The 21,529-nt window shown below is 48.9% G+C and overlaps 2 protein-coding genes across 10 annotated transcripts in view; one reads left to right on the plus strand and one right to left on the minus strand.

Moving 5' to 3' along the window:
• The window catches only part of MARF1 (meiosis regulator and mRNA stability factor 1), a 40,616-nt gene extending 29,311 nt beyond the window's left edge, over positions 1-11,305 (plus strand). For 8 of the 9 annotated variants that reach the window (XM_022552233.3, XM_089896105.1, XM_089896104.1 and 5 more), the window contains 6 exons: positions 1,317-1,547; positions 3,809-4,021; positions 5,188-5,248; positions 5,332-5,457; positions 6,830-7,000; positions 8,708-11,305. In XM_022552233.3, the coding sequence (XP_022407941.1) occupies positions 1,317-1,547; positions 3,809-4,021; positions 5,188-5,248; positions 5,332-5,457; positions 6,830-7,000; positions 8,708-8,952 (1,047 nt within the window). In that variant the 3' untranslated portion in view covers positions 8,953-11,305. The remainder of the gene's footprint in view (positions 1-1,316; positions 1,548-3,808; positions 4,022-5,187; positions 5,249-5,331; positions 5,458-6,829; positions 7,001-8,707) is intronic. The other variant, XM_089896107.1, reaches the window with a different exon arrangement.
• BMERB1 (bMERB domain containing 1) overlaps positions 6,916-21,529 on the minus strand; it is a 136,545-nt gene continuing 121,931 nt past the window's right edge. Inside the window, exon 6 of the mRNA XM_089896112.1 lies at positions 6,916-7,753. Within this exon, the coding sequence (XP_089752238.1) occupies positions 7,470-7,753 (284 nt within the window). The 3' untranslated portion in view covers positions 6,916-7,469. The remainder of the gene's footprint in view (positions 7,754-21,529) is intronic.

Below are 21,529 nucleotides of genomic sequence, written 5' to 3' on the forward strand. Positions count from 1 at the left end.
AACCTGGTTGCACATTGCGATCTCCCGGGGAGCTTCTGGGAAATACTGAGGCCTCTGTGATTCTTATAGAATGAGGCCAGGTGTGCTCTGAGCCTCAGAGCACAGATAAGCTCGTGAGGTGATTCTAATGTGTAGCCTGGGTCGAGAATCAAGAGATGTATCTAAGTAGCATCAAGCAGGTTTTTATTTTTTCTTCTTAATAATAGTCTGGGCATCTAAGAAGATGACTCGGACTCCCCGGGCTTGTATCTGTTGATTGATTAAACCCCAGGTCTGCTGAGGAAATCCGTAGTGTGAATCTTCACAGATCCGTAACCACGATGAGTGGAGTCAGGGTTGACCCACCAGCCTCCTGCCCTGGCTCTGGGTGGGCATCGGCTCCAAAGACAAACTGGTACTGGGCTGGCTCCTCAAATGCCACCCACCCTCTCTGCCTCCAAGGGTCCAAAGCCCCTGAGCTTGACCCGTGGTCCTGGCTGGAAATCAGATAAAGGGGAAAACAGCCGTGATAGTGAGCAGTGGTTCACCTGCCGAGGCCTGAGCAGCCTGTGTCCTGAAGCTCTGCCTGTTTTCACTCCCATGATGGCTCACTTCACAGACACGGCCCCCCTCCCACCCGCACCATGCCCAAGGCCTGCAGGTCTCAGCCACCAAATGTTTGTTTCTTCACATGCTTCACATGCTGTTTGGTCCCCAAATGATAAGCTGTGTCTCTTTCACAAGGTTTCCCTCCCAATGCACTTAATCAGTTAAACCCTTTATCTCCTTGAGAATCTGAAAAAAGTCGAGAAGTAGACATATAGTCAGACATGAAAATACCAGCTTTTTTTCAAGTGCTTATGGGCTATAAGAATGCGGCTTGCCCTTGTGTCTAGAGAAGGCCTTGTGTCTAGCCCCTGGGACACACACGTGGGGCAAGTCGACTGCAGAGCAGCTCTGTGGAGGGTTGCCTGCAATCTAACCACCTCCTGCTTTCGGAGAACACCAACCCTTAATTCACAAGGCTTGGGCCAATGGATGTCTGCTGGCCGGTCTTATCTCCTTCTCTTGGGAGAGTGGTGGTGTTGATGGAAGTTTCTGGCTATGGACCAGCAGGGAGGGAGGGAGAGAATGACTTCTGCTGCAGTTGGTCTGAAGTGTTGATCTGGGGTCCCAAAGAAGCTACAGCAAACCCACTCACTTTACTTCAGTTTAAGAGAAAAACTTAGAGATTTTCCTCTTTTGGTCTCGTTTGCCAAAGTGAAACTAGATGAACCAGGTATGACCCAGGCTGTCTCTCTTGAGTTCTGAAAAGTTTGCATTCTTGTTCTTCCCAGGTTGCTGATATGGAATCTGGCAAACAGATTCAGCTGATCAACCGCAAGTCTCTGCGTGCTCTCACTGCCCAACTGCTGGTATTGCTGATGTCTTGGGAGGGAACTGCCCATCTTTCTGTTGATGAGCTCAAGAGACACTATGAAACCACCCACAGTACTCCTCTCAACCCCTGTGAATATGGGTTCATGACTTTGACCGAACTTCTGAAGAGTCTGCCTTACTTAGTTGAGGTATGAATGGTAATGGTTCTGGAACCACCATAATGAAAACTGTTGTATTGGGTATTTATAGATCACCAAATGGTCTAGATTAGACTGATTGGTCATTTTATAGACAGACAGAGGCGTTGGCAGGTGCAGGCACCCTGCCCAAACAAGTGACAAGCCAGGATGAAAGCCCTGGCCTCCAGATTCTTAGACTGGGGTGCCTTTTTCCTGTACCAGGCTAGACTCTGCTGCTGTTACCTCTTTCTGAAGGAGATCGCTTATGTGGTGGTCTGTCAGTCAGATGCAGGGCAGAAAGGAAGGTTGACTGGCTGGTCACCAGGTGGCCTTTCAAGAATCACAGTTCGGGGGGACTTTCCTGGTAGTGCAGTGGTTAAGAATCCGCCTGCCAATGCAGGGGACATGGGTTTGATCCCTGGTCTGGGAAGATCCCACATGCCGTGGAGCAAATAAGCCCATGCGCCACGACTACCGAGCCTGCACCCTAGAGCCTGCGAGCCACAACTACTGAAGCCCACGCGCCTAGAGCCCATGCTCCGCAACAAGAGAAGCCCGCGCACCACCACGAAGAGTAGCCCTGGCTCGCCGCAACTAGAAAAAGCCCGCGCTCAGCAACGAAGACCCAACGCAGCCGCCATAAATAAATCTTAAAAAAAAAAAAAAAAGAATTGCAGTTCGGGGATTCCCTGGCAGTCCAGTGGTTGGGACTCCATGCTTCCACTGCAGGGGGCCCAGGTTCGATCCTTGGTCAGGGAACTAGGATCCCACAAGCCGCGTGGTGCAGTTTTGAAAAAAAAAGGATGATACTTCAAGATTAGAAGAATAGTAAGAGAATACTGTGTGCAATTGTGGGACAACAAATATAAAAACCTAGAGGAAATAGGTAAGATCCTGAGGAAAAAAGTTAAATTGACTCCAGATTTTTAAGAAGTTAAAAATTAGACCAATTAACACAAAAAAGACTGAACGTCATTGAAATTTTACCACTGACAAAAGGCACAAGGACCAGATGGTTAAGAACTGGGTTTTAACTCACCTAAAAAATAACTCCAACTTTTTAAAAACCACTTCTAGATCACTTGGAAAAAAAAAAAGATGGGAAGCACACCACTTCTTTTATGAAGCCAAAGTAACTTTAATACCAGTCCCCCAAAAGAAAATGATTCTAAATAGAATATTAACTAAATAAATCCCACAGTGTAAGAAAACAGTGATTATACCATTGTTATCATATAACCACGTGACCAATAATTAAATAATTTTAAAACTCTCTCCTTGGCCAAACAGTCTCCCCTGAGCCACTGTCTAGACTATACTTTGTCTTTGGGCCCTGCCCTTATCCTTGATGGGCCCACATGGCCCAGTTTTAGAGAGAATCTCCTACCCTTGGTATCTGATCACCCTGGCTTACCTTCTGCAAGAATCCTGTTAGGTCAGTTTAACAAGAATTCCCCCTACCCTGGATGTCCCTCTCCCCAGCCCCCCTTGGCTATAAGTCCTCACTTTTCCTTGTATCTGAAAAGGACACATACACTTATACCGTGTTGCAATAGTCCTGAAGAAAATCTGTTTTTTCCACTTTAACTACTATCCAGCTCTGGTTTTCTTTCACAATATCAAATCGAACATTTTCTAAACTCTGTTAATTATATATTATATGAACACTAGTTCTAGGCAATATTAGTGGATGTTCCTGGACCAAAGGCTTTCCATGGCCAGCTAAGGCTGGGAAAGATCTGTTCTCTAGGAGATCTCAGTGAGGGCATGTTAGACTGAAAGGCTTATGGTAAACAGATTTGCTTACTTGAGGACAAAAGGTTTTTGTGGGGTTTTTTCCCTTTATTGCTTTTGTTGTTGTTGTTTTAAGAATAGTGATGTTGTTGTCCTGCATCACGGTGTTCCTTGGGGAGATGAGGTTTAGTGGCTTCGGTCCCCACTGTCTGGTGCCCCTTTGTCCACTTAGGGGTTTGCCCTCTCTCTTCACTGCCTCCTTTCGTTTGAGATCTCAGTTTACCAGTTTCCTTCCTTTCTGACACACTATTTCGTCAGACCTCTGCTGCCTTACACCTACAAATAGAACTCGAGTTGGCTCAAGGCTATAGCCCTCTCTTGGAGGAGATCCTTGAATCAATCTCTCCTCCTCCCTGGCTTTTTGCACGTTTTCAAGTTGACTTGGCATCTTTTCACTCTCTGAGAGACCCTCACTTCTAGGATGCAGGACCAGTCACTCTGGAAGTTTCTAATGCTGCTGTTTTCTCCTGGACCAGGTTTTTACTAATGATAAGACAGAGGAGTGTGTGAAGCTCACAAGTCTGTATTTGTTTGCCAAGAACGTGCGGTCTTTGCTTCATACTTACCACTACCAGCAGCTTTTCCTTCATGAATTTTCCATGGCCTATACCAAGTATGTCGGAGAAACACTGCAACCCAAGACGTATGGCTACAGTAGTGTTGAGGAGCTCTTGGGAGCGATCCCACAGGTGGGTGTTTTCTCAGTTTCTTGGAGGGTGTCCTCCTGGAGAGCCACAGGCTCACTCTTGGACAGAATAATGAAACTGCAGGCATTCTGAACTGATCCTTTCAAAACATACATACCGTTGGAGAAAAATGAATGATTTTAGCATTTCTCCTTCATTCTGCAAACCTTCATTAAATTCCTAGGTGCGAGGTGGGTGAGTCCCAGACCCTGCCCTCAGAAAGGTATGGGGTAATGGAGAGTCAAGACATCTGAGCAGGTGACAGTCGGTGCGGTCAGTGCAGCCATCGGTGGGCACTGAGGACGACAGGTGCGGGGGATCCCAGAGCAGAGTCCTCACGATGTGTAGAAGTTAATCGACTGTGACAGAGAGGGGAGAGGGCAGACAGTGTAAGCAGATGCAGAGCAGCGAGAAGTAGTGTGGAGCTCCCGAGCCGGAGCCTCTCAGCGAGCTAAGAGCTCAGTTATGGAGGCCAAGACTGTGGAGAGAGGGGAGGAGCCTCGGGGCTGCTGTCCGTGGTAGAGTTGAGAGAACCAGGAGGAGAGGAGGAGCCTGCCACTGCGGAGGCCCAGGTGAGCGCTACGCTGGGCTTGAGCCTGAGTGAAGGAAGTAGGAAGGGACACGAGGGTAGGACAGCTTGGGAGCCGAGATGAGGGACTTGGTGTCAGATGCACGTGGGGGGCTCTGGGAGCCAAGGGCCACTGCTGCCTCTCTCTTGGCGGAGGTGGGGGCAGCGTTATTAGGTCGGGGCCCTTGTTCTATGGTCAGGGTAATGAGCTTAGCTTGAGGGGCGTGGGAGAGCCATTAATTCTTTTAAGGTGCATTTAGTATCTGGAAAAAATGGTAAGAGCTCCCACATGAGAACTAGCTTCATTTATATACCAGCTCTGGTGTTTGGGAGGTGATGTTTTTAAAGAGCCATGAAGAGTACTTTTTAAGCTGAGTCTCACAACTTCTAAGACTACAGCTTTTTATAAGCAGCATGTTTCTGCCAGCCTCTGTTGCTTTAAAACAAAGTGTAGAAGATTTTTTCTTGGCGTTAATTTGGTCTTTAAGTCCTAGTATGTTTAAGTATGTTACCAAACACAGTAGGTCACACTCTTCCTGAATTTTAGGGCTTATTTCCCCTCCTTTTCCACTGCTTAACCAGTAGTATGTCTTGTGTGCAGGTGGTCTGGATAAAAGGACATGGTCATAAGAGAATTGTAGTGTTAAAAAATGACATGAAAAGTAAGTAAGCCCCATCCCCTCCCCCTTCAGAAGCCCCAGTTCTCGCCCTGATCCCCCTTTGATGGGTGCTCTTTGTCTTCCAGGTCGTGTGAGTTCACTTGGTCTCCCCTCTGCCAGTCATGAAACCCGGCCCTCAGCTACCGAGCGCATCCTGGAGGTGCCCGAATCTCGCACAGCCTTGGAACTCAAACTCGGAGCAGGTGGTGACGGTAAGAGAGGAAAAACAAAGCAAAGCTGGTGAAATTTTCAGGAAATGGCTTGGGGTGGAGCTGGGGTGGTTTGAGGGTGAAGGACGATGCTGGGTCATTTTCATTCGTTAAAGGTAAGTATTCATGCATTTTCCAAAGGAGTCTGGTGTTTGGTTAAGAACAGAGAAAAACTGGCCTGCATTTGATGGTTGACCGGTTAATGTTCTTGAAGGATGTCGGCAGCCCCCATAATGACAATAAGCCAGCATAATTCAGATGTTAAAGGAAAAAGATTCTGACACTTATTAGAATACTTCAAGATGATTGCAATGGAGTCAACTCTGCTGCCCTTGGAGAGAGAGATGGAGCTTAGCTCTGAATGCGACAAGGACAAGTGGGGGCTTATAGTCAAGGAGCAGAGCAAGGGGGTCGGTGGCTGGGAAACTACCAAGAGGAGACATCAAAGTAGGGGGATTCCTGCCGACCTAAGAGGATTTTTGTTAAAGGCAGGCCAAGGACTTAGACATCAAAGGTTGGGGGTGGGGTGGGATGAGGAACTTGATATCAAAAGGCTGGGGGATTTTTGCTAAAAACTGACTTCTCAAGATTCTTGTCAAGACTGGACATGGCAAGGACACGAGACACAGAAGACCAAGGTCAAGGTCTGGTGGAGAAGAGGGCTTGGAGGAGCCTGACTCCTGACTAAAGTTGGGTTAGGGAGAGTCTTTGTCACAGGACATTCCTGGGAAAGACTTGATAGTAATGAATTAGTATTACTCAGAACAACATCGAGTCATCCCGATTTTATGTGGAATCTTCTGTGTACTAGATAGAAATCAACTCGCTTGAATTTTGAGTCCATTGCTAGATATGAGAATTTTATGTTCTTAAGACTCTGCAAGTTGTTAAATAGTTACAAGTGCTGCTGTGCTCTCTGTTTATAGGATAATCAGCTATGTAACATTTTACATTTTTACAAAGCACCTGAATGTAGCTCATCCTCTCAAGCTGTCAGCACAGCCTTCAGCAGTAGTTACCTCCATCCTACAAATGAAGGACTGAAATTCCGGGAGGTTAAGTAGCTTACCCAAGAGCACTCAGCGAGGAAGTGACAGAACTGGGACCCAAGTCTTCTAATTCGGACCTTTTGCTCACTTAACTACTTTCTATGGGTTTTTAAATTTTTCTCAGCGTTTTTTAATTGCCCCCTTTGTTCCTAAGAACACAAATCGGGAGATCCTGGCTGTGGCATCTCACCTACCGAGAGTGACCCAGACCTTTCTGTTAATGGCTTTTTTTTAAACCTTGAGTACTTCCTGACCTTAAGGAGAAGGCAGGCTTCAGGCACAGGCCGCGCAGTCCTGAGCGGAGCCCCGCTTGCCGTCTCCCCCAGGGCCCCGTCCGGTGGAGCAGGAGCTCCTCCGCCTGACCAGCGACTCCCCTGTGGACCTCTTGTGCGCGCCTGTCCCGTCGTGCCTGCCGTCCCCTCAGCTGAGACCGGATCCCGTCATCCTCCAGTCCGCTGACCTCATTCAGTTTGAGGAGCGCCCTCAGGAGCCTTCTGGTAGGAGGCCCTGTGTCACTGTGGGGTTTTCTCTGTGGATTTAATTAAACAGTAAACCCTTAATGCCACGATGTTCACTGTTTGATGGGAGTGGGGAGAGACTCTACCTTTCCAGGCACAAATATACCTGTGAAGATTATTCAGGACCCCCTTTTCCTATCAGGGTTCCTGCTCACAGCCCGAGGGGGCTGAGGGAGCAGCAAGCACGGGAACGATGGTGGTCTTGAGGGGTGCCGCAGCTGCGCTGGGGGTGGGGACCCCACAGGAGAGCGTGCAGGGGCTTCCTGGGCTGTGTTCCCCACCTTTGGAAAGTGCAGCAACTCCAGCGGCAACCCCCGCCCGTCACCAGACATACACGTCACCCCGGTCTGGCCCAGAGTTGAACGACTCCAGAGGGTACTGGGGTTCCGTGGGACTGTGAATAGGGGAGGGAGGGCACCTGTGTCTCGCGCCCCAGCTTGTGCCACAGCTAGAGATGGCATGGGCTGCAGGCTGCTCGGCTAGGAAGAGGCAGAGCCAGGATTGGAGCCCCAGGCCTCTTGTCTTTCTGTCGTGTCCCTGGCCTCCTGAGAGGCCGGCCCACCTGCTCTGTCGAGGTCCTTCCCTTGTCGTCTCCTCTGTTGGGATGGTCCTTCCCCGCTTTGCTGACACTGCCGTCCAGGAGATGACCCTGCTGACCACAGGCCTCGGTCTTCTTAGCAGCCTTTGGCACCTTTGGCACCGTCACCCAGTGAAAGAGCTGAGGCTGTTTATCTGGAAGATAGTCAGTGAGGAGACGTATACCTACCTGGCTGTGGAGCTGGACCTGGGCTGTGGTGATGGCGGGGGTGGTTCCCCTAGAAGCAGACTTGGTGGGAAATTGACATTAGCTCTTCTGTGGGTGTAGCCTTGGTGTGTTTAGTGTACTGAGTTCAACCATCCCTGTGTCGGGGAGAGAAATAACCTGAGCGGTGCTGGCAGTTCTGTCCGTTATTCTCTCCAGCGAGAGTCAGCCTGAGAGCTGAGCTGAGGTTCTGCCTCCCCGCCGTCACCCTCAGCCTCTGTGTTCCTTTGGTGCGGGAGCCCCTTGCACATGCAGTGGCAGTCCAAGGTGTAAGGACACATCACTTCCAAGCAGTGTCTCTGTACCTACAGCAGGCTAGTTACTTGTGGCTCAGCCAGAGAAAGAGCAGCCTGTGTGCGCTCTGGGAAAAGTGGCTGCTTCACTTCCTGGATTTTTGAGGGTACTTCTGACTCTGTGCAGTTCTCCCCTTATCTCTGCTTGCCCTGCTCCCCACTCCCCCTCCCCAGCCCCACCTTGGGTGCACGAAGAGCACGGTACTCTGTCAGTGGAATAGGCCAGGGCCCCCTGGTACCAAGGCCCCTCCTGGTCTGAAAGTCTTTAGGTCACATGTGGCTTATGGGTCCTTAACTACCTGACAGAGAGAATGAATGGGCAGAGAAAGTGGAAAAAAATGTTAAACCACTGCGCATTGATTTGTAGCCAAAAACGAAGGTCTCTGAAGTTTTGTAATTCAAGGGAGACCTGAGATGAAGTTTATAAATGTTTGACTTATGTGACACATAATATTGGCCACAGAGCTAATAAGTAAATTATGGCATAGGTGTGACATTTGGGGATTATTTTTTTGAGAAATGAGGAAAACTGAAAACGAACACTTTTTGCAGGTCCTAGAAGTGAATGTGTTTGCTTTCCTGTATTTACAGAAATTATGGTTTTAAACCAAGAAGAGAAAATGGAAATTCCAATACCAATGAAGAACGAAAACCTGCCCTCTGATTCCAGCTTATCTGGCATCTCAGCAGCTGTCCCAGTGCCTCCCTGCCTCTCCATGGAAACCCCCGAGTCGCTGCTCAGCAAGGACCCTGTGGAAAGCCCAGCCAAAAAGCAACCCAAAAATAGAGTAAAATTGGCAGCCAACTTTTCCTTTGCACCTATAACCAAGCTTTGAGTCTCGTTTTGAACATAGAATTAGGATGGGAAAGCACTGTCTGATTCTGCACACAAAAGTGGGTTCAAAAAAACCTTTTCTGTTTTAATGAAGACCCCCTAGAAACCAGTTACTTCATCTTTAGACATATTCCATAATGTTTTGTTTCTCTTACATTGACACAGCTTTGAGCTGAATTTTTTCTTTCAGTTTTTCCCCCACTTATTTGGAAAAAAAAAAATTCTGTCATTTGTTAAAGAATCCTTAATATATTTTAACAAATTTTTGTTAGTTACTATGAAGTGTAATGGTGTTCTGTAAGAAGACAGCAGTGAGAACTCAGCAAGGAGGAAGTGGTTTTACTTCCATCAAGCCATGTCAGTGGTAAAATCTTCCATGTAGCATAATATAGTCTCTAAGCCTTTGCTTACTGATGTTTTCAGACAGTATTAATCAAATGCATGAGGTGTCTTTGAAGCAAAGCCTGTTCTGTGATCCTGTGCAATCACAACACTGAAGGAGAATGGTGGGCGAGGCAGGAAGAATGTATTTTCTGGTTGGACGTGAAGGCTCCTGGCTTCCGTGTGACTTGTAAGCGTGCCTTGTTTTTTATTTAACTATGTCTGTAGTTGACAAATGTGGCTTCATCACAGATTTTTAAAAATGTTTCCACTTTGGGGTTCCATTTAGGAGCTTTCTAGAAAGTCAAGGATGTTTTAAGCTTCCCTTTTATGTTAAGTTCCAGTTTGATATGGGTTAGGTTAAGGAAAAGGAGATGGTCTTGGTGTCATGAATTTAAAGTCAGCATTTGAATTCCAACACACATTATTGTGTGTCGAGAGGCAATGTTGGGAAGAGAGTCTGATTTTCTAAAATATGCATCAAATGCATAAATTACAAATCAGAGCTGAGGAGGGAGGTGCTTTAACAGGAACGGTATCAATGCTCTTTCCACTAGGAAGAGACAGAAATTCTATCTATACATAGGAAGGCCAAGGTTGATCAACTTAACCTTGTATTCATAATTTTAAAGCTGGTTTTCGTAGCTGGGAAGCTTTGTGTGTGAGTATTTGTGTCTGTTAACTCAGTGTCTTTTAATAGTGTCTGCTTTTACTCTGTTACTTCTTGCTGTTGGAAGCATGTTTGGGTTTTTTTGTGGTGTCTGATGTTGGCATTTGGGAAAAGCCAGCTTTTGAGGGAGAACTGCCCTGTGGAATGACCTTCGCCTTGAGGTGGCTGAGGCATCCGGTGACAGGCAGCCTCTTACGCCTCCTGGAGAAACCTGACATTTACAATGGGTTGTATTTGTTGGGCAAAAAGGCGGATTCGTTCATAGAGCAGAAAAAACCTGTAGGCATAAGGTCTTCCACTAGTTAGATGGTTTCTTTTGGGGAAATGATTATATTTTGTAACTTCTAGAAAGCCAGAAAATGGGCTCTGATTTCATAGCCAGCATTTTGATAAAATGCCACAAAATAAGGGCTATTGAGAGATTTTTACAAGTAAGATTTTTTGTTCCCCAAATCTTTTAAATGAAGCCAGTGATTCCCAGTTCTCAGCACATGGCCCCAACCAAGATGGAACGGCCCTGGGAAAGCCTTCTAGGCATCATGGCACTCTTGAGTCCTCCCAAAGGCATTTCCTCTACCGACACAGTGTGACAGGAAGTAAAATGCAAAGGTGCACTTTTTTGTAAGAAGCTTTTAAACAGTGTGACAAAGTTGGTGTTGAGAACATCAGTGGCCTTATTCTGAGATTTCATAAGGCTGAGTTTGCACACGTGGACTTTAGTTTTGCTCGAAGGTAAAGAATGTGGACTTTAAAGATGTAAGAGGCACCATTACAAGTCACTAGGAACAGCCTCAAAGAGCAGCTTCTTTGGGCAACAGACAAAGAAGAGACTGGAGTTGTGCGCTGTGGTGTGGGTGTGGTTGAATTGTTCACTGGAGTCACCTGTCAGCCTGGGACACGTGTGTGACTCCAACAATCGCTGTTTGAAGGTGTGAGAATACAGCGAAGCTCGTTGTGTTCGTAATGTACTCCACAATGGCCAGTCCAATTGCTATCTATTTTTTTTTTATCTAGAGGTTTAATTGAATGATGTGACAGAATGATGTATGAGAATTAAGACAACGAAATTCTTTATTTCTGGGTGGAAAGATGTACCAGATTAGATTTATCTGTTTAAAAAAAGACAAAAGTTATCACCAAAACCCCCTTTCCCATCTTGCACTGTTTGTTTTGGATTGAGCTTGGGGGAAGAGATGTTTTTCTTAACTGTCTACTTTGTTTGAACACTTTTTCTGTGGTTCAAGTGCTGTTTTGTGTGTTGGGACCAAACAGTTGTCAATAAACTTTAAAAGCAAGCATCAAATTTGAGTTTTGCAAGTGAGTGTTTTGTTTGTTTGAGGTGGGGGATTGTATACCAGTCCAGTTGTGTCAGCTTCTCATCCCTTCTGAGAACCTCTGAGATGGAAAACAAATTGGTCTGTCGTCTTAGAGCCTCTTTAAATTTGGCATCTGGCCCTGGCAGGTGACTGGACTATTGGCCCTTCGTGGTCAGGACCCTCCAGGGTTTCCAGCCTCGCTCCAGCTCATAATCGTTTGGGGAAAATACAATAATCACAAATACCCTCCAGTTATAAAACTTGGGATAATTCCTAGGAACTCTCTCCCTGGGAAAGAAATCCATTTTGCAGGCCACCTTGGTTTTTGTCACTGCCAAGCATGCCTTTTGAATAGCCTATTTGAAAGAGACTTCTTTCACAGATTCCATTGTGAAGCCCTTTTCCTGAGACCACTGTTACTCCCCACCCACTCTCCACTCCCGTCTCAGGATTTTGAAAGGACCCAGAAGAGACTTGAATGTTTGGGTAAATTGCTTCTTGATGAAGTGCAGTTTTTTTAAAGTTCAACATTAAAAGAAGTCTCTTAAAAACCTCTGGCAATCCTTTCAAAACACCTTTCACGGTAGCCAGTTTTTGCCAGGAAACTTGAGCAGCCACTGTGCCCCTTTAGAGGGGGCAAGGGAATTTGGAAGGTCTAGATTGCGGGTTGGAACAGGGCGTCACGTTTATCTTTGTGCAATTCCCATCCGGTCTGGAGATGGCAGCCTAGCAGACGTGGTCAGAGTGAAAGCAGACCTGTCCACACAGAGGAGATGGATGTGACCTTCTAGGACCTGACTTCAGATGTGCAGTTGACCTGTGTGTTCCCTTTACCATGAGGAGCCTCGTGCTTTGGGACTTAGCTTCTCTGGTTTCTAGCTGCTTCATATGGGCAGAGTCCGAGTCCTCAGAAGCACCCCTGTCCCTCCTGCAGCAGGGACCTGCTCTAGTCCCCGTTCGCGGGTGGGGACAGGTCACATATTGGCTCTAGGGCTGGGGAGGAGCAGAAATCCTGGCTCTGCCCCACAAACCAGCAGTCAGCAAGGTCTCCGTCACTGCTTTGCTTGACCTCACGCCCTCCTGCATGGCTATACTGCAGGCTCGTACCGTCGCTGGCCAATCTCCCAGCTGCTAATGTGATTCTACAGCATCAGCCTGGTCTAACTAATGCCACTCTTGGGGGAGACATGCAGTGGAGACTGATCTAATTTGCTTGCGTGGATTAATACTTTCAAGGCTGAGTGTTGAGTCTCTCTCCCAGGAGAGTTCTAGTCTCTCCCTGGGAGGTAGGCAGCCCTGCGGCACAGCTTAGGTTGGAATGTGAGGAAACCCGGTCGCCTTTGGGATGCAGTTGGCAAATTATAGAACTGGTGGGAAAGCAAGCCCCTCAGTTTTCAGGTGTGTGGGACAAGATCAGAGATTGAGGGCCAAAACCTTCCTCAGCAAGATGAAGAGAAGGATTCACATGTCCTGGGAAGGAAGGATTTGGAAGTGGGGAGAATTTAGGGTCCAGAGGAGGAAAGGAGAAGAAGCATCTGTAGTTGAAGCTAAAGACCTGGCCGCTGGGCCCCCTCATCCCACATTGGTGAACCAGCTAGGGGCGCTGCAGTGGTCAGGGTGGCCCTTCCATCTCTGCCTGAAAGCCTTCCCGATGCGGGGCCTGGTGTGAGAGAACCCTGACCCTGCTCCCACCCCTTCTCCCTCGCAGACCTGAGTCACAGTGAGTGCAGACAGACCCACCCACAGGCTGTAGGGGCCCAGCCCTCGGTGTTAGCTGAGCCTAGTGTGTCTGGGCCAGACATGGAATCAGGAAAGAAGTTTCGGAAAAGAAAGCTCTGTTCTGAAGTGGAATCCCTGTTTCGTTTCTGTACGTGGGGAAACCAGTGATGTTTTGCACATGGACTCTGAGGCTTGGCCTCTGCTGACCCTCCCGCATCTCCCCCTACCCCAGCCCTCCCGAGGGCCCTGGGTTCTGCTGGCTGTCAGCTGGAAGCCACCTGCAGACCCTGGAGGCTGCCTACAGTTCCAGGGCACTTGGGCTTCCTCAGAATGGCAGCTCAGTTCATCAAGCCAGCAAGGAGAATTTCCAGTCCTCTAAGAGGGAGGCTTGTGTAATGTAACCTAATCAAGGAAATGACTTCCCATCACCTTTGCCAACTTCCATTAGTTAGAAGCAACTCCTAGTTTCAGCAGATGAATTTACATGGATGATACGTAAATTTATCCGTAGTTGATGAATTTGCGTGAGTGACTGACATCAGAGGCCTAAGACATCCAGTTTCCAGCTCCTGGTGCGGGAGGAAAGGGATCCCTGGGCTGGGCTCAACCTTCTGAGGGTCAACAACCAAGCTTCAAAGCTGCAAGGCCTTAAAGACTGACCAACCCAACCACTCTCCACCCCCATGGTGAGGTTACAGATGGGGACAGTGAAGCTGGAGAGGGTGAGCCATTGCCCAAGCCACTCTGTGGCACAGCTGGGCTGGAGTTCCTGTCTACACAGCTCCGAAGTCTAGTCTTTCTGGAGCCCCAGTGGGTGCCAGGCCCTGAGCCAGTTGTGGGGCCCCCAGTGAGTAAGACACAGGCCTCCCCCATAGCAGCAGGACTCTGGGCTCAGACAGGGAGACCAGAGAGGGCGTCAGGATCACCAGGAAAACACGTTTAAGATGCAGATTGTCGGCTAAAACTGAGATAGGCTGGGACCTGGGACCCTCCACAGGAGTGCTTGTTCCTGCCCCTGGACAAATGTCTCCTTGAGCGACAGATACAAAGAAACTATACAAGGGACTAAAAATAACTGCATGCATGCGCAGTTGGAGCAATGATGAACAATAAGATACAAAATGGCCACAAGCGAACTGCCACTTGTGATGTGCCAGGAGCACAAGCAGGGTACTGTACATGATTCCTGTACACAGCACCACTGAGGGGGTGGGCAGGCCACCTAAGCCACCCTTCCAGTGGACCCACCAATCTGCCCCCACCCTCACCCTATTGAAGGAACCAGCTTGCCAGCCCTTGGAGAGCGAGCAAGGGCACCTGTTCCTTGTTTTCGTTCCCTTGTGCTTGCAGCATGAGTCCCAGTAAAGCCCTGCCTGAATTTCTCGTCTGGCCTCTTATCAATTTCTATTGATTAAAGAGTTCAAGGGCCCAGGTCAGCAAAAAAAAACACTGGCCTAGGCTCTTCAAAGCTGTCAGGGTCATGAAAGACAAAACGATTGAAGGAGGTTAAAGAGACGGGGCAACACATAGCACACTTGTTCCTGGACCAGATTCTGTATAGCAGAGGAGAATAATGGAAAATATTGGGACAATCAATAAAATGTAAATGCTAGATCATAGTGTCGTGTTGCTGGGCTTTGCAAATTGTTCTGTAATAGGAAAGAGAACCCTTGTTCTTTAATACGCGCTGAAGAATTTAAGGGTGAAGCAACATCATGTCTGCAGCTAAAGTCATTCTTGGAAAAAAACAAGCACGTAGAGAAAGGGAGTGATGAAGCAGACGTAGCAAAACGCTAGCAATCACTGAATCTGAGTCAAAGGGTGTACAGGGATTCTTTGTACTGTTTTAAAGACAACTTCTATAAATTCAAAATTATTTCAAAATAGGGGAGTTCCCTGGTGGCCTAGTGACTAGGATTCTGGGCTTTCACTGCCGTGGCCCAGGTTCAATCCCTGGTCAGGGAACTGAGATCCTGCAAGCCACGCAGCATGGCCAAAAAAATAAAAAATTTCAAAATAAAAAATTATCTTAATATTGTCGAATAGGCTCCCAGGCCTCTCTGGGGGTTGAGGACTGAAAGTGGGGCCCATAGGCTCGGAGCTGGCTGGCCCAGGGCCACACTTTGTTCGAAGACCAAAGCCACAGAAATGCTTCCTCTGGGGTTTCTTCTCTCCAAATGCATAGATTTTGGTTCACATGGGTAAACAGTTGCTGTTCGAACCTGAACAAACAGCTCTTTGGTAAAGCAAGTCAAGAGCATGCTAGAGGCCCATGGGGGACTGACAGTCCCAGAACCACTGCATTCCTTTCAGGCCTGAGCTGCCCACGGGGCTGGGCCGGATGTCAGAGAGAGAAGGGGACACAGAGAACTGAGTCAGCCCAAGGTCTCTGAGTTCTGTCTTGGCTTCAGCAAGCTCGCTGGTGACCTTAACAAACCCCTTCCCTGCTCTGAAAGCCTGTTCGTTATTCTCCTCTTTTTTTGTTTTGGCTGCGTTGCGCGGCATGTGGCATGTGGGATCTTATTTCCCCCACTAGGGATCGAACCCGCACCCCCTGCAGTGGAAGCGCGGAGTCTTAACCTCTGCACGGCCAGCGAAGTCCTGTTTCTTAGTAAAAGGCAGCAGACACTTGTTTTTAACTTCCCAGCATCTCTTCTCTCCTCTTCTGGCACAACTGGGCTGATATCACACTCTGTCCCCAGAGTCAGCCTTTGGACCCCAGCTTGGCTGAGACAGATCTGCACCCCATGGTCCAGCAAGTGATTCGGGGCTGGGCATGTGACCCTAGCCAGGCCTGGGAGACTCCAGGCTGGCATTCTTGTTGAAATCTCTGGATTGTTCCTCCAGAAGGCCCAGGGAATGGAAGCCAGGAGCTATAGCTGGAGCCATACAAGGACAAAGCCAGCACGAGGGAGGTGGGATGGAGAGGTAGCAAAACATGGAAAACAGGCCCAGGTGACATCGTTTGAATCCCTAGACCTGCTGGTACCCTAGACCCCGGGACATCCCAGCCCAGGATCCAGGAAGTGCCCTTATGTTTTTGCCTGTTTGGCTTCAGTTTGGGTCTTTTACAGCCAAAAAGATCTGTTAAAAACAAGTCAACAGGCACTAAATGGAGTCACTTATGCTAAGCCCCATGTCACCAAAACAAGACTTCACTACAGTTTCAGCCCTAACCAGTTGATTAGGAATCGTCACCTGCCTGATGGCCCTCTGTCATCCCCTAAAGGAAAGCGACCTTGCCATAATCTCCCTGCTGTTTGGTCTGGGGTAACTTCCTTGTCCTGTTCCCTTCTGCCTATAAAAGTCTCATTTTGTACAGTCCCTCAGAGTGTCTTTCTATCTGCTAGTTTAGATGCCACCTGATTCACTGAATAAAGCCAATAAGATCTTTAAAGTTTATTTAGTTGAATTTTTTTTCTTAAATCCCAATGCAGAGAGTTCTAGTTCCACACGGGGTACGGAGGGGGGCACTGAGAGTTTCCTGCAGCCCAGGAGAGCCCTCTGGGTGGGTGGCTCCCTGCCCACACGCTACCCCCCACTCCTCCTCCAGCTCCTCTCCCTGCCACGTCTTGTTGCTGGGATGTGTCCTCCCTCAGGACAAGTCCCTGTGAAACAGGAGGGAAGGGGGCAGGGCACAACCTTTATAAGAGTGACAGAGCCCAAGGACACGACATAAACTGATTAGAGCCAAATAGGTCCAAGATGGAGGATGAGTCGACTTCCACTAGACTTTAAGCCTCCTCGTAACACATCAGCAAGCTAAATGACACACCCACAGCTGCCATAACAGTTCCAAGGCCAGACCATAAAGGTCAAAACGTGGGCGGTGGCCCAATTTCGGGAAATCCCCGCCCCTTCCTGAAATAGCTGGAATACTCCTCCCACTCATTAGCCTATGAAATTACCCACTGCTATAAAAACTGACAACCCCATACCCTGGTGCCTTTCTCACCTTCTGAGATGGCCCACACTCTGTCTGTGGAGTGTGTTTCTCTCTAAGTAAATCCACTTCTTACCTATCACTTTGTCTCTCACTGAATTCTTTCTGCCACGAGACACCGAGAATCTGAGCTTCATTAAGTCCTGAGACTGGGTGTGTGACCTCAGTTAAAATATTGTGGGTTCAAGTCCCAATCTGGGTTTTGGCTGGCTTCCAGCCCCGGCCCGTGGGTCCAAGTCCCGATCTGAGTTGCACAGTTTCACCTGCACCCCAGACTCCATTAGCCGCCCCCTCCCATGTTCCCACAGCCTCTGGGCTCACCCCATGCTAGTGTGACAGAGGAAGCCCACAATTCTTCATGACAAACCAAACCTGATGCTGGGGCTTTTCCTGAGAGAGGAACCATGTGGCACGTGTATCTTATCAGGAGAGAAATGAATCATCTTTGTGGGTGGGACATGAGCCTGGAGCTGGCTGGCAGCACAGCTGAGGCTTCTCTGGAAATGCAAAGGGGATGCAAGTTGAGGTCAGTGGCGAAGGCTGGAGGGAGCTGAATTGTTCGAAGAAAGTGAAAGGGAAATTGCTGGTGGAAAGGCCTGGGGATGGGGTGAGCAAGAGGGTGGCCGGTGGCAGAGCTGATGGAAATGGGAATCAAGGAGTCCAGCATCACCGGTTTGTGGGGCTGTGATGCAAACCCCCTCCCACTCCCATAATCCTTCTGGAAGGTCGGGAGACCTTGAGCAGCATGGTTTTGAAACCGAGAAGGACCCTGTGGGGCTTCTGGGCATGGAAGTCTTTCTGTCCCCTGTTTCTTGTTTGTAGGGAGTAGACCCCAGCCTCCATGACCTTCCCTGAGTTCCAAAGGGCAGATTCGAACAGCTGCTAATCAAGGGAGGAACAGCCAGGAAACCACCTGAGGCAAGATTAAAGGGACCAGAGAAGCTCATCAAGATTAGGAGACCCACCACCTGAGACAAGATTAAGGGAGTGCAAGCCCTGCACACACCCTAATGTTGTCAGCAACCCCACCCTTGAACTATTGCTATAAAACTCATCAAATCCTCCTGGGTTGAGACACACAATTTTGAGAGGCACGAGCCTGCCGTGTCCCCCTTTTCCTGGCAAAGCAATAAAGCTATTTTTTTCTACTTCACCCAAAATTCTGTCTCCGTGATTCGATTTGGCACCAGTGCACAGAGGCTGAGATTTCAGCATCCGTTTCTGGGGCTGAGTTCCACGTGGACTTGGCAGAAGTAGAGGGAGGGGAAGGGTGTGGGGAGGACATGAGGGGTGTAGAGAGTGGATGGGGGTGCAGTCAGGGCCAGGTGTGACTGTGGAACTACATGCCTAGGATGGTGCAGACACTGGGGAAGCACGTGGAACGGGCCTTGGCCAACATTTAGGTTACAGCCACTTTTGTCATATGGCGGCGTGTCCACGGCTCTGCTATCAGCTTCACGAGGGCAGGACCCGGGCTGGGCTCGCTCACCCTGCATCCCCAGCCTCCAGCCCTCCAAGAACCACAGGCAGGTTTGGGCAGCCTTTCTGTTTTTCCAGCTTCCTACATGCAGATGTAGGCCATAATAATCCACTTCACCCTGTGCCTTGCTCTAACCCCTCCCATGCACTGTCTCATTTACCCCCACCCACCCCCGTGGTTCTCTCCATTTCACAGATCTGGACACCTAGGCCCAGAGAGGTGAAGGAACCCCCCCAGGCTTACACAGGGAGTGGTCGATCTTAATCCCGGCAGGCTGACACCAAGCCGGAGCCCTTCCTCACTTTCTAGCTTCCCTGCCCTGCGGCTAATCCCGCTGGGCAGTTGATGCTGGTCTCCCTCCCTAGAATGTAAGGTACCCGAAGGCAGGACTGTCCCACTCTGGTTCATCGCTGTGTTCCCTGGTGCCTGCCAAGGGAGGCATTCTTGAGACACATGAAGGGAAAAGTGACTGGACATGTGCTCCTCAAACCAGCTTTCCTGAGAGTCTCGCCCCAGCCCCTGATGGCCTCCCAGCTGTCCTGAGTCTTGGCTGGTGGCCTTGGGCACGTTGTAACTGCTTCTTCTCAAGCTGCAGATGAGCTGAGTTGTTGAGCCCCTGCAGCCCAGGGCTGTCCAGCCAGCACGGAATGGAAAGGTTCATTAAGAGCCTCTGTGGCTGCTGGCATGGCCACGAGTCACCTCTAATTGAGCACAGCTCAACAGGGAGTGGGGTGGTGATGCTGCTGGGATTAGAAATGCGAAATAAACACCTGGCCCTGGCTCTCACCCCAGCTCTCAGACTCGAGTCCTGGTGCTCTACCACTTACATGCTGTGTGACCTTGGGCTAGTCACTTCCCCTCTCTGAGCCTCAGTTCCCCATCTGCCACATAGGAGTGATGAGCCCTCCCTCCAGTGGGACAGAGTGTAAGGGATCACTCCCTGCCAGATGCATCTGGCTCCCACACCAGCGCCTTGCTAAAATTCTCGCAGCAAGCCAATCCTGTTGCAAAGTCCTGTAGGCCCTTTTCATAAAATTCTTATGGGTGCATGACCTCTGGGTCAAGTTGGATGCTGCAGCACACACCCTCCTTGACATCACCTGGTGTTCCTTCTTCCTTCCCAGCTGCTCCTACTCAGTCTGTTCCCTTAAACGTTGGTGTGATCAAGGGTCTGAAGCTGGAGGAGCAGTGAGGAAGGAGGTGGGAGAGACACGCAGGGGCTAGATTGAGTAAGGCTTTGAAAACCAGGTCCAAGCCCCAAGACTACAAGGATGGAGGGGAAGGTGCAGGAGAGTTTTAAACTGGGAAGCAACACACCCGGATAGATTTGCACTTTAAGGAGGCCATTTTGGCTTCAAAGTGGTGCACAGGTAGATCAGAGAAAGGCTGGCAGGGAATCTGAGAAGTTCTTGGCACGAGAATAACGTGTGAAGGTCCAGGAGAGGTGCCAACAGAGAGCATGGCCAGAAGAACCAAAAACCCAAAGAAGCTTTCTGCAGCCCCAGTTCAAAGAGGGATCCAAGCAAGCAGGGGGGATGAGACTGAGACAGAGGGAAGGGGGCATGGCACAACTTTTAAAAGAATGACAGGGCCACTGAGAATACAACATAAACTGGTTAGAACCAATTAGGCCCACGATGGCAGAAGATTTGACTTCCAGTGGACCTTGAGCCTCATTGTATGCTCATTACATTAGCGCATGATAAATGATACACCCACAGGCACCATGCCAGTTCCAAGGCCAACCATAAAAGGCCAAAAAGTGGGTGGTGGCCCAATTCCTGGAAAACCCTGTCCCTTTCCCCCGAAATCATTGGAATAATCCTCTCACTTATTAGCCTATGAAATTACGCAGCCCACAAAAACTAACCACCCCATATTTTGGGGCCTGTCGCCTTCTGAGGTGGCCCACACTCTGTCTATGGAGTGTGTATCTCCCTAAATAAACCAGCTTTCCCACTTAGTTCTCAGGGCAGAACTACCTGCTTGTATGCCTCACAGGCATCCTACGTGAATAAATCTACTTCTTGCCTATCACTTTGCCTCTTGCTGAATTCCTTCTGTGCTGAGACATAAAGAACCTGAGCTTCAGTAAGTCCTGACACCAGGTGAGTGATTCTAACTAAAAGACAGTAGGTTTGAGTCCCAGCCCATGGATTCAAGTCCCAATCTGAGTTTTGGCTGGATTCGAATCCCATCTAAGGTGCGACTGGGTTTGTGTCCCAATCTGAGACCAGGTGTGTAGTTTCAGGAGCCTCAAGGGAAGAAGGAATAGAGGGTTGTTTGTTAGTGGGAGGGATTTGCTTAAACACTGATGGGGAGGGGAAGGACAGTTGAGGCTACAGGAGGGGGCTGGGGGTGGGGGAGAATGAATGGCCATCCCACCACTAACTGCCCATGGCACCTTGGACCACTTCCTCATCTACAGAGTGGAAGTAATAAAGTAAGAAGATAGGGCTAGGGAGTCCCCGGAGAAAGAGAACCAGGCATGGCTTTCTTGACATAAGAGAACCCATTTTGGCCTAAGCCATTTGGTGATCTAAGCCTGGCCACGATTCTTGCCCTTGAACAGGTCCCAGTCATCAATGATCTTAAGGGGACAAAAGAAGACAGGAACAGAGAAAAGACAGTCAAACAATAGTGCAGTGATAAAGCGGAGTCCTAGTGCCTCCTCAAGGGCTATACATCACGATCTGATACAGTGCTTGAGTTCTGCAGGAACTAAGGACCCCACCCAGGTGGAGGATGGAATGATGAGGTTGACCCTCCTGACTTCAGTCAACTAAGGCTTGGACTCTGTCGACCTTGGGCTCAATTCTATGCTGAATTCTCCTCTGCTCAAGCCCCTTCATGAATATGCATGTACCTTTAGCTTAAAACCTCCCCAATTTTGCTGTTGGGGAGGCACTGCTTTGGGAAAGAACCCTGATATTCCCCTTACTTGCTGCAAGTAATAATAAATCCTTCCTTCTCCTGACCTTTGGCTTGGTTGTGTCTATTGGCTCAACACCCACCAAGAGGCAAACCCAGTTTTCGGGTATCAGTAATAGGATCTGCCTTGTGGGGTTG

Source organism: Delphinapterus leucas, chromosome 15, assembly GCF_059928025.1.
Source record: "Delphinapterus leucas isolate spDelLeu-1000000601 "Yukka" chromosome 15, BTC_Dleu_Yukka2, whole genome shotgun sequence".
Taxonomy (NCBI): domain Eukaryota; kingdom Metazoa; phylum Chordata; class Mammalia; order Artiodactyla; family Monodontidae; genus Delphinapterus; species Delphinapterus leucas.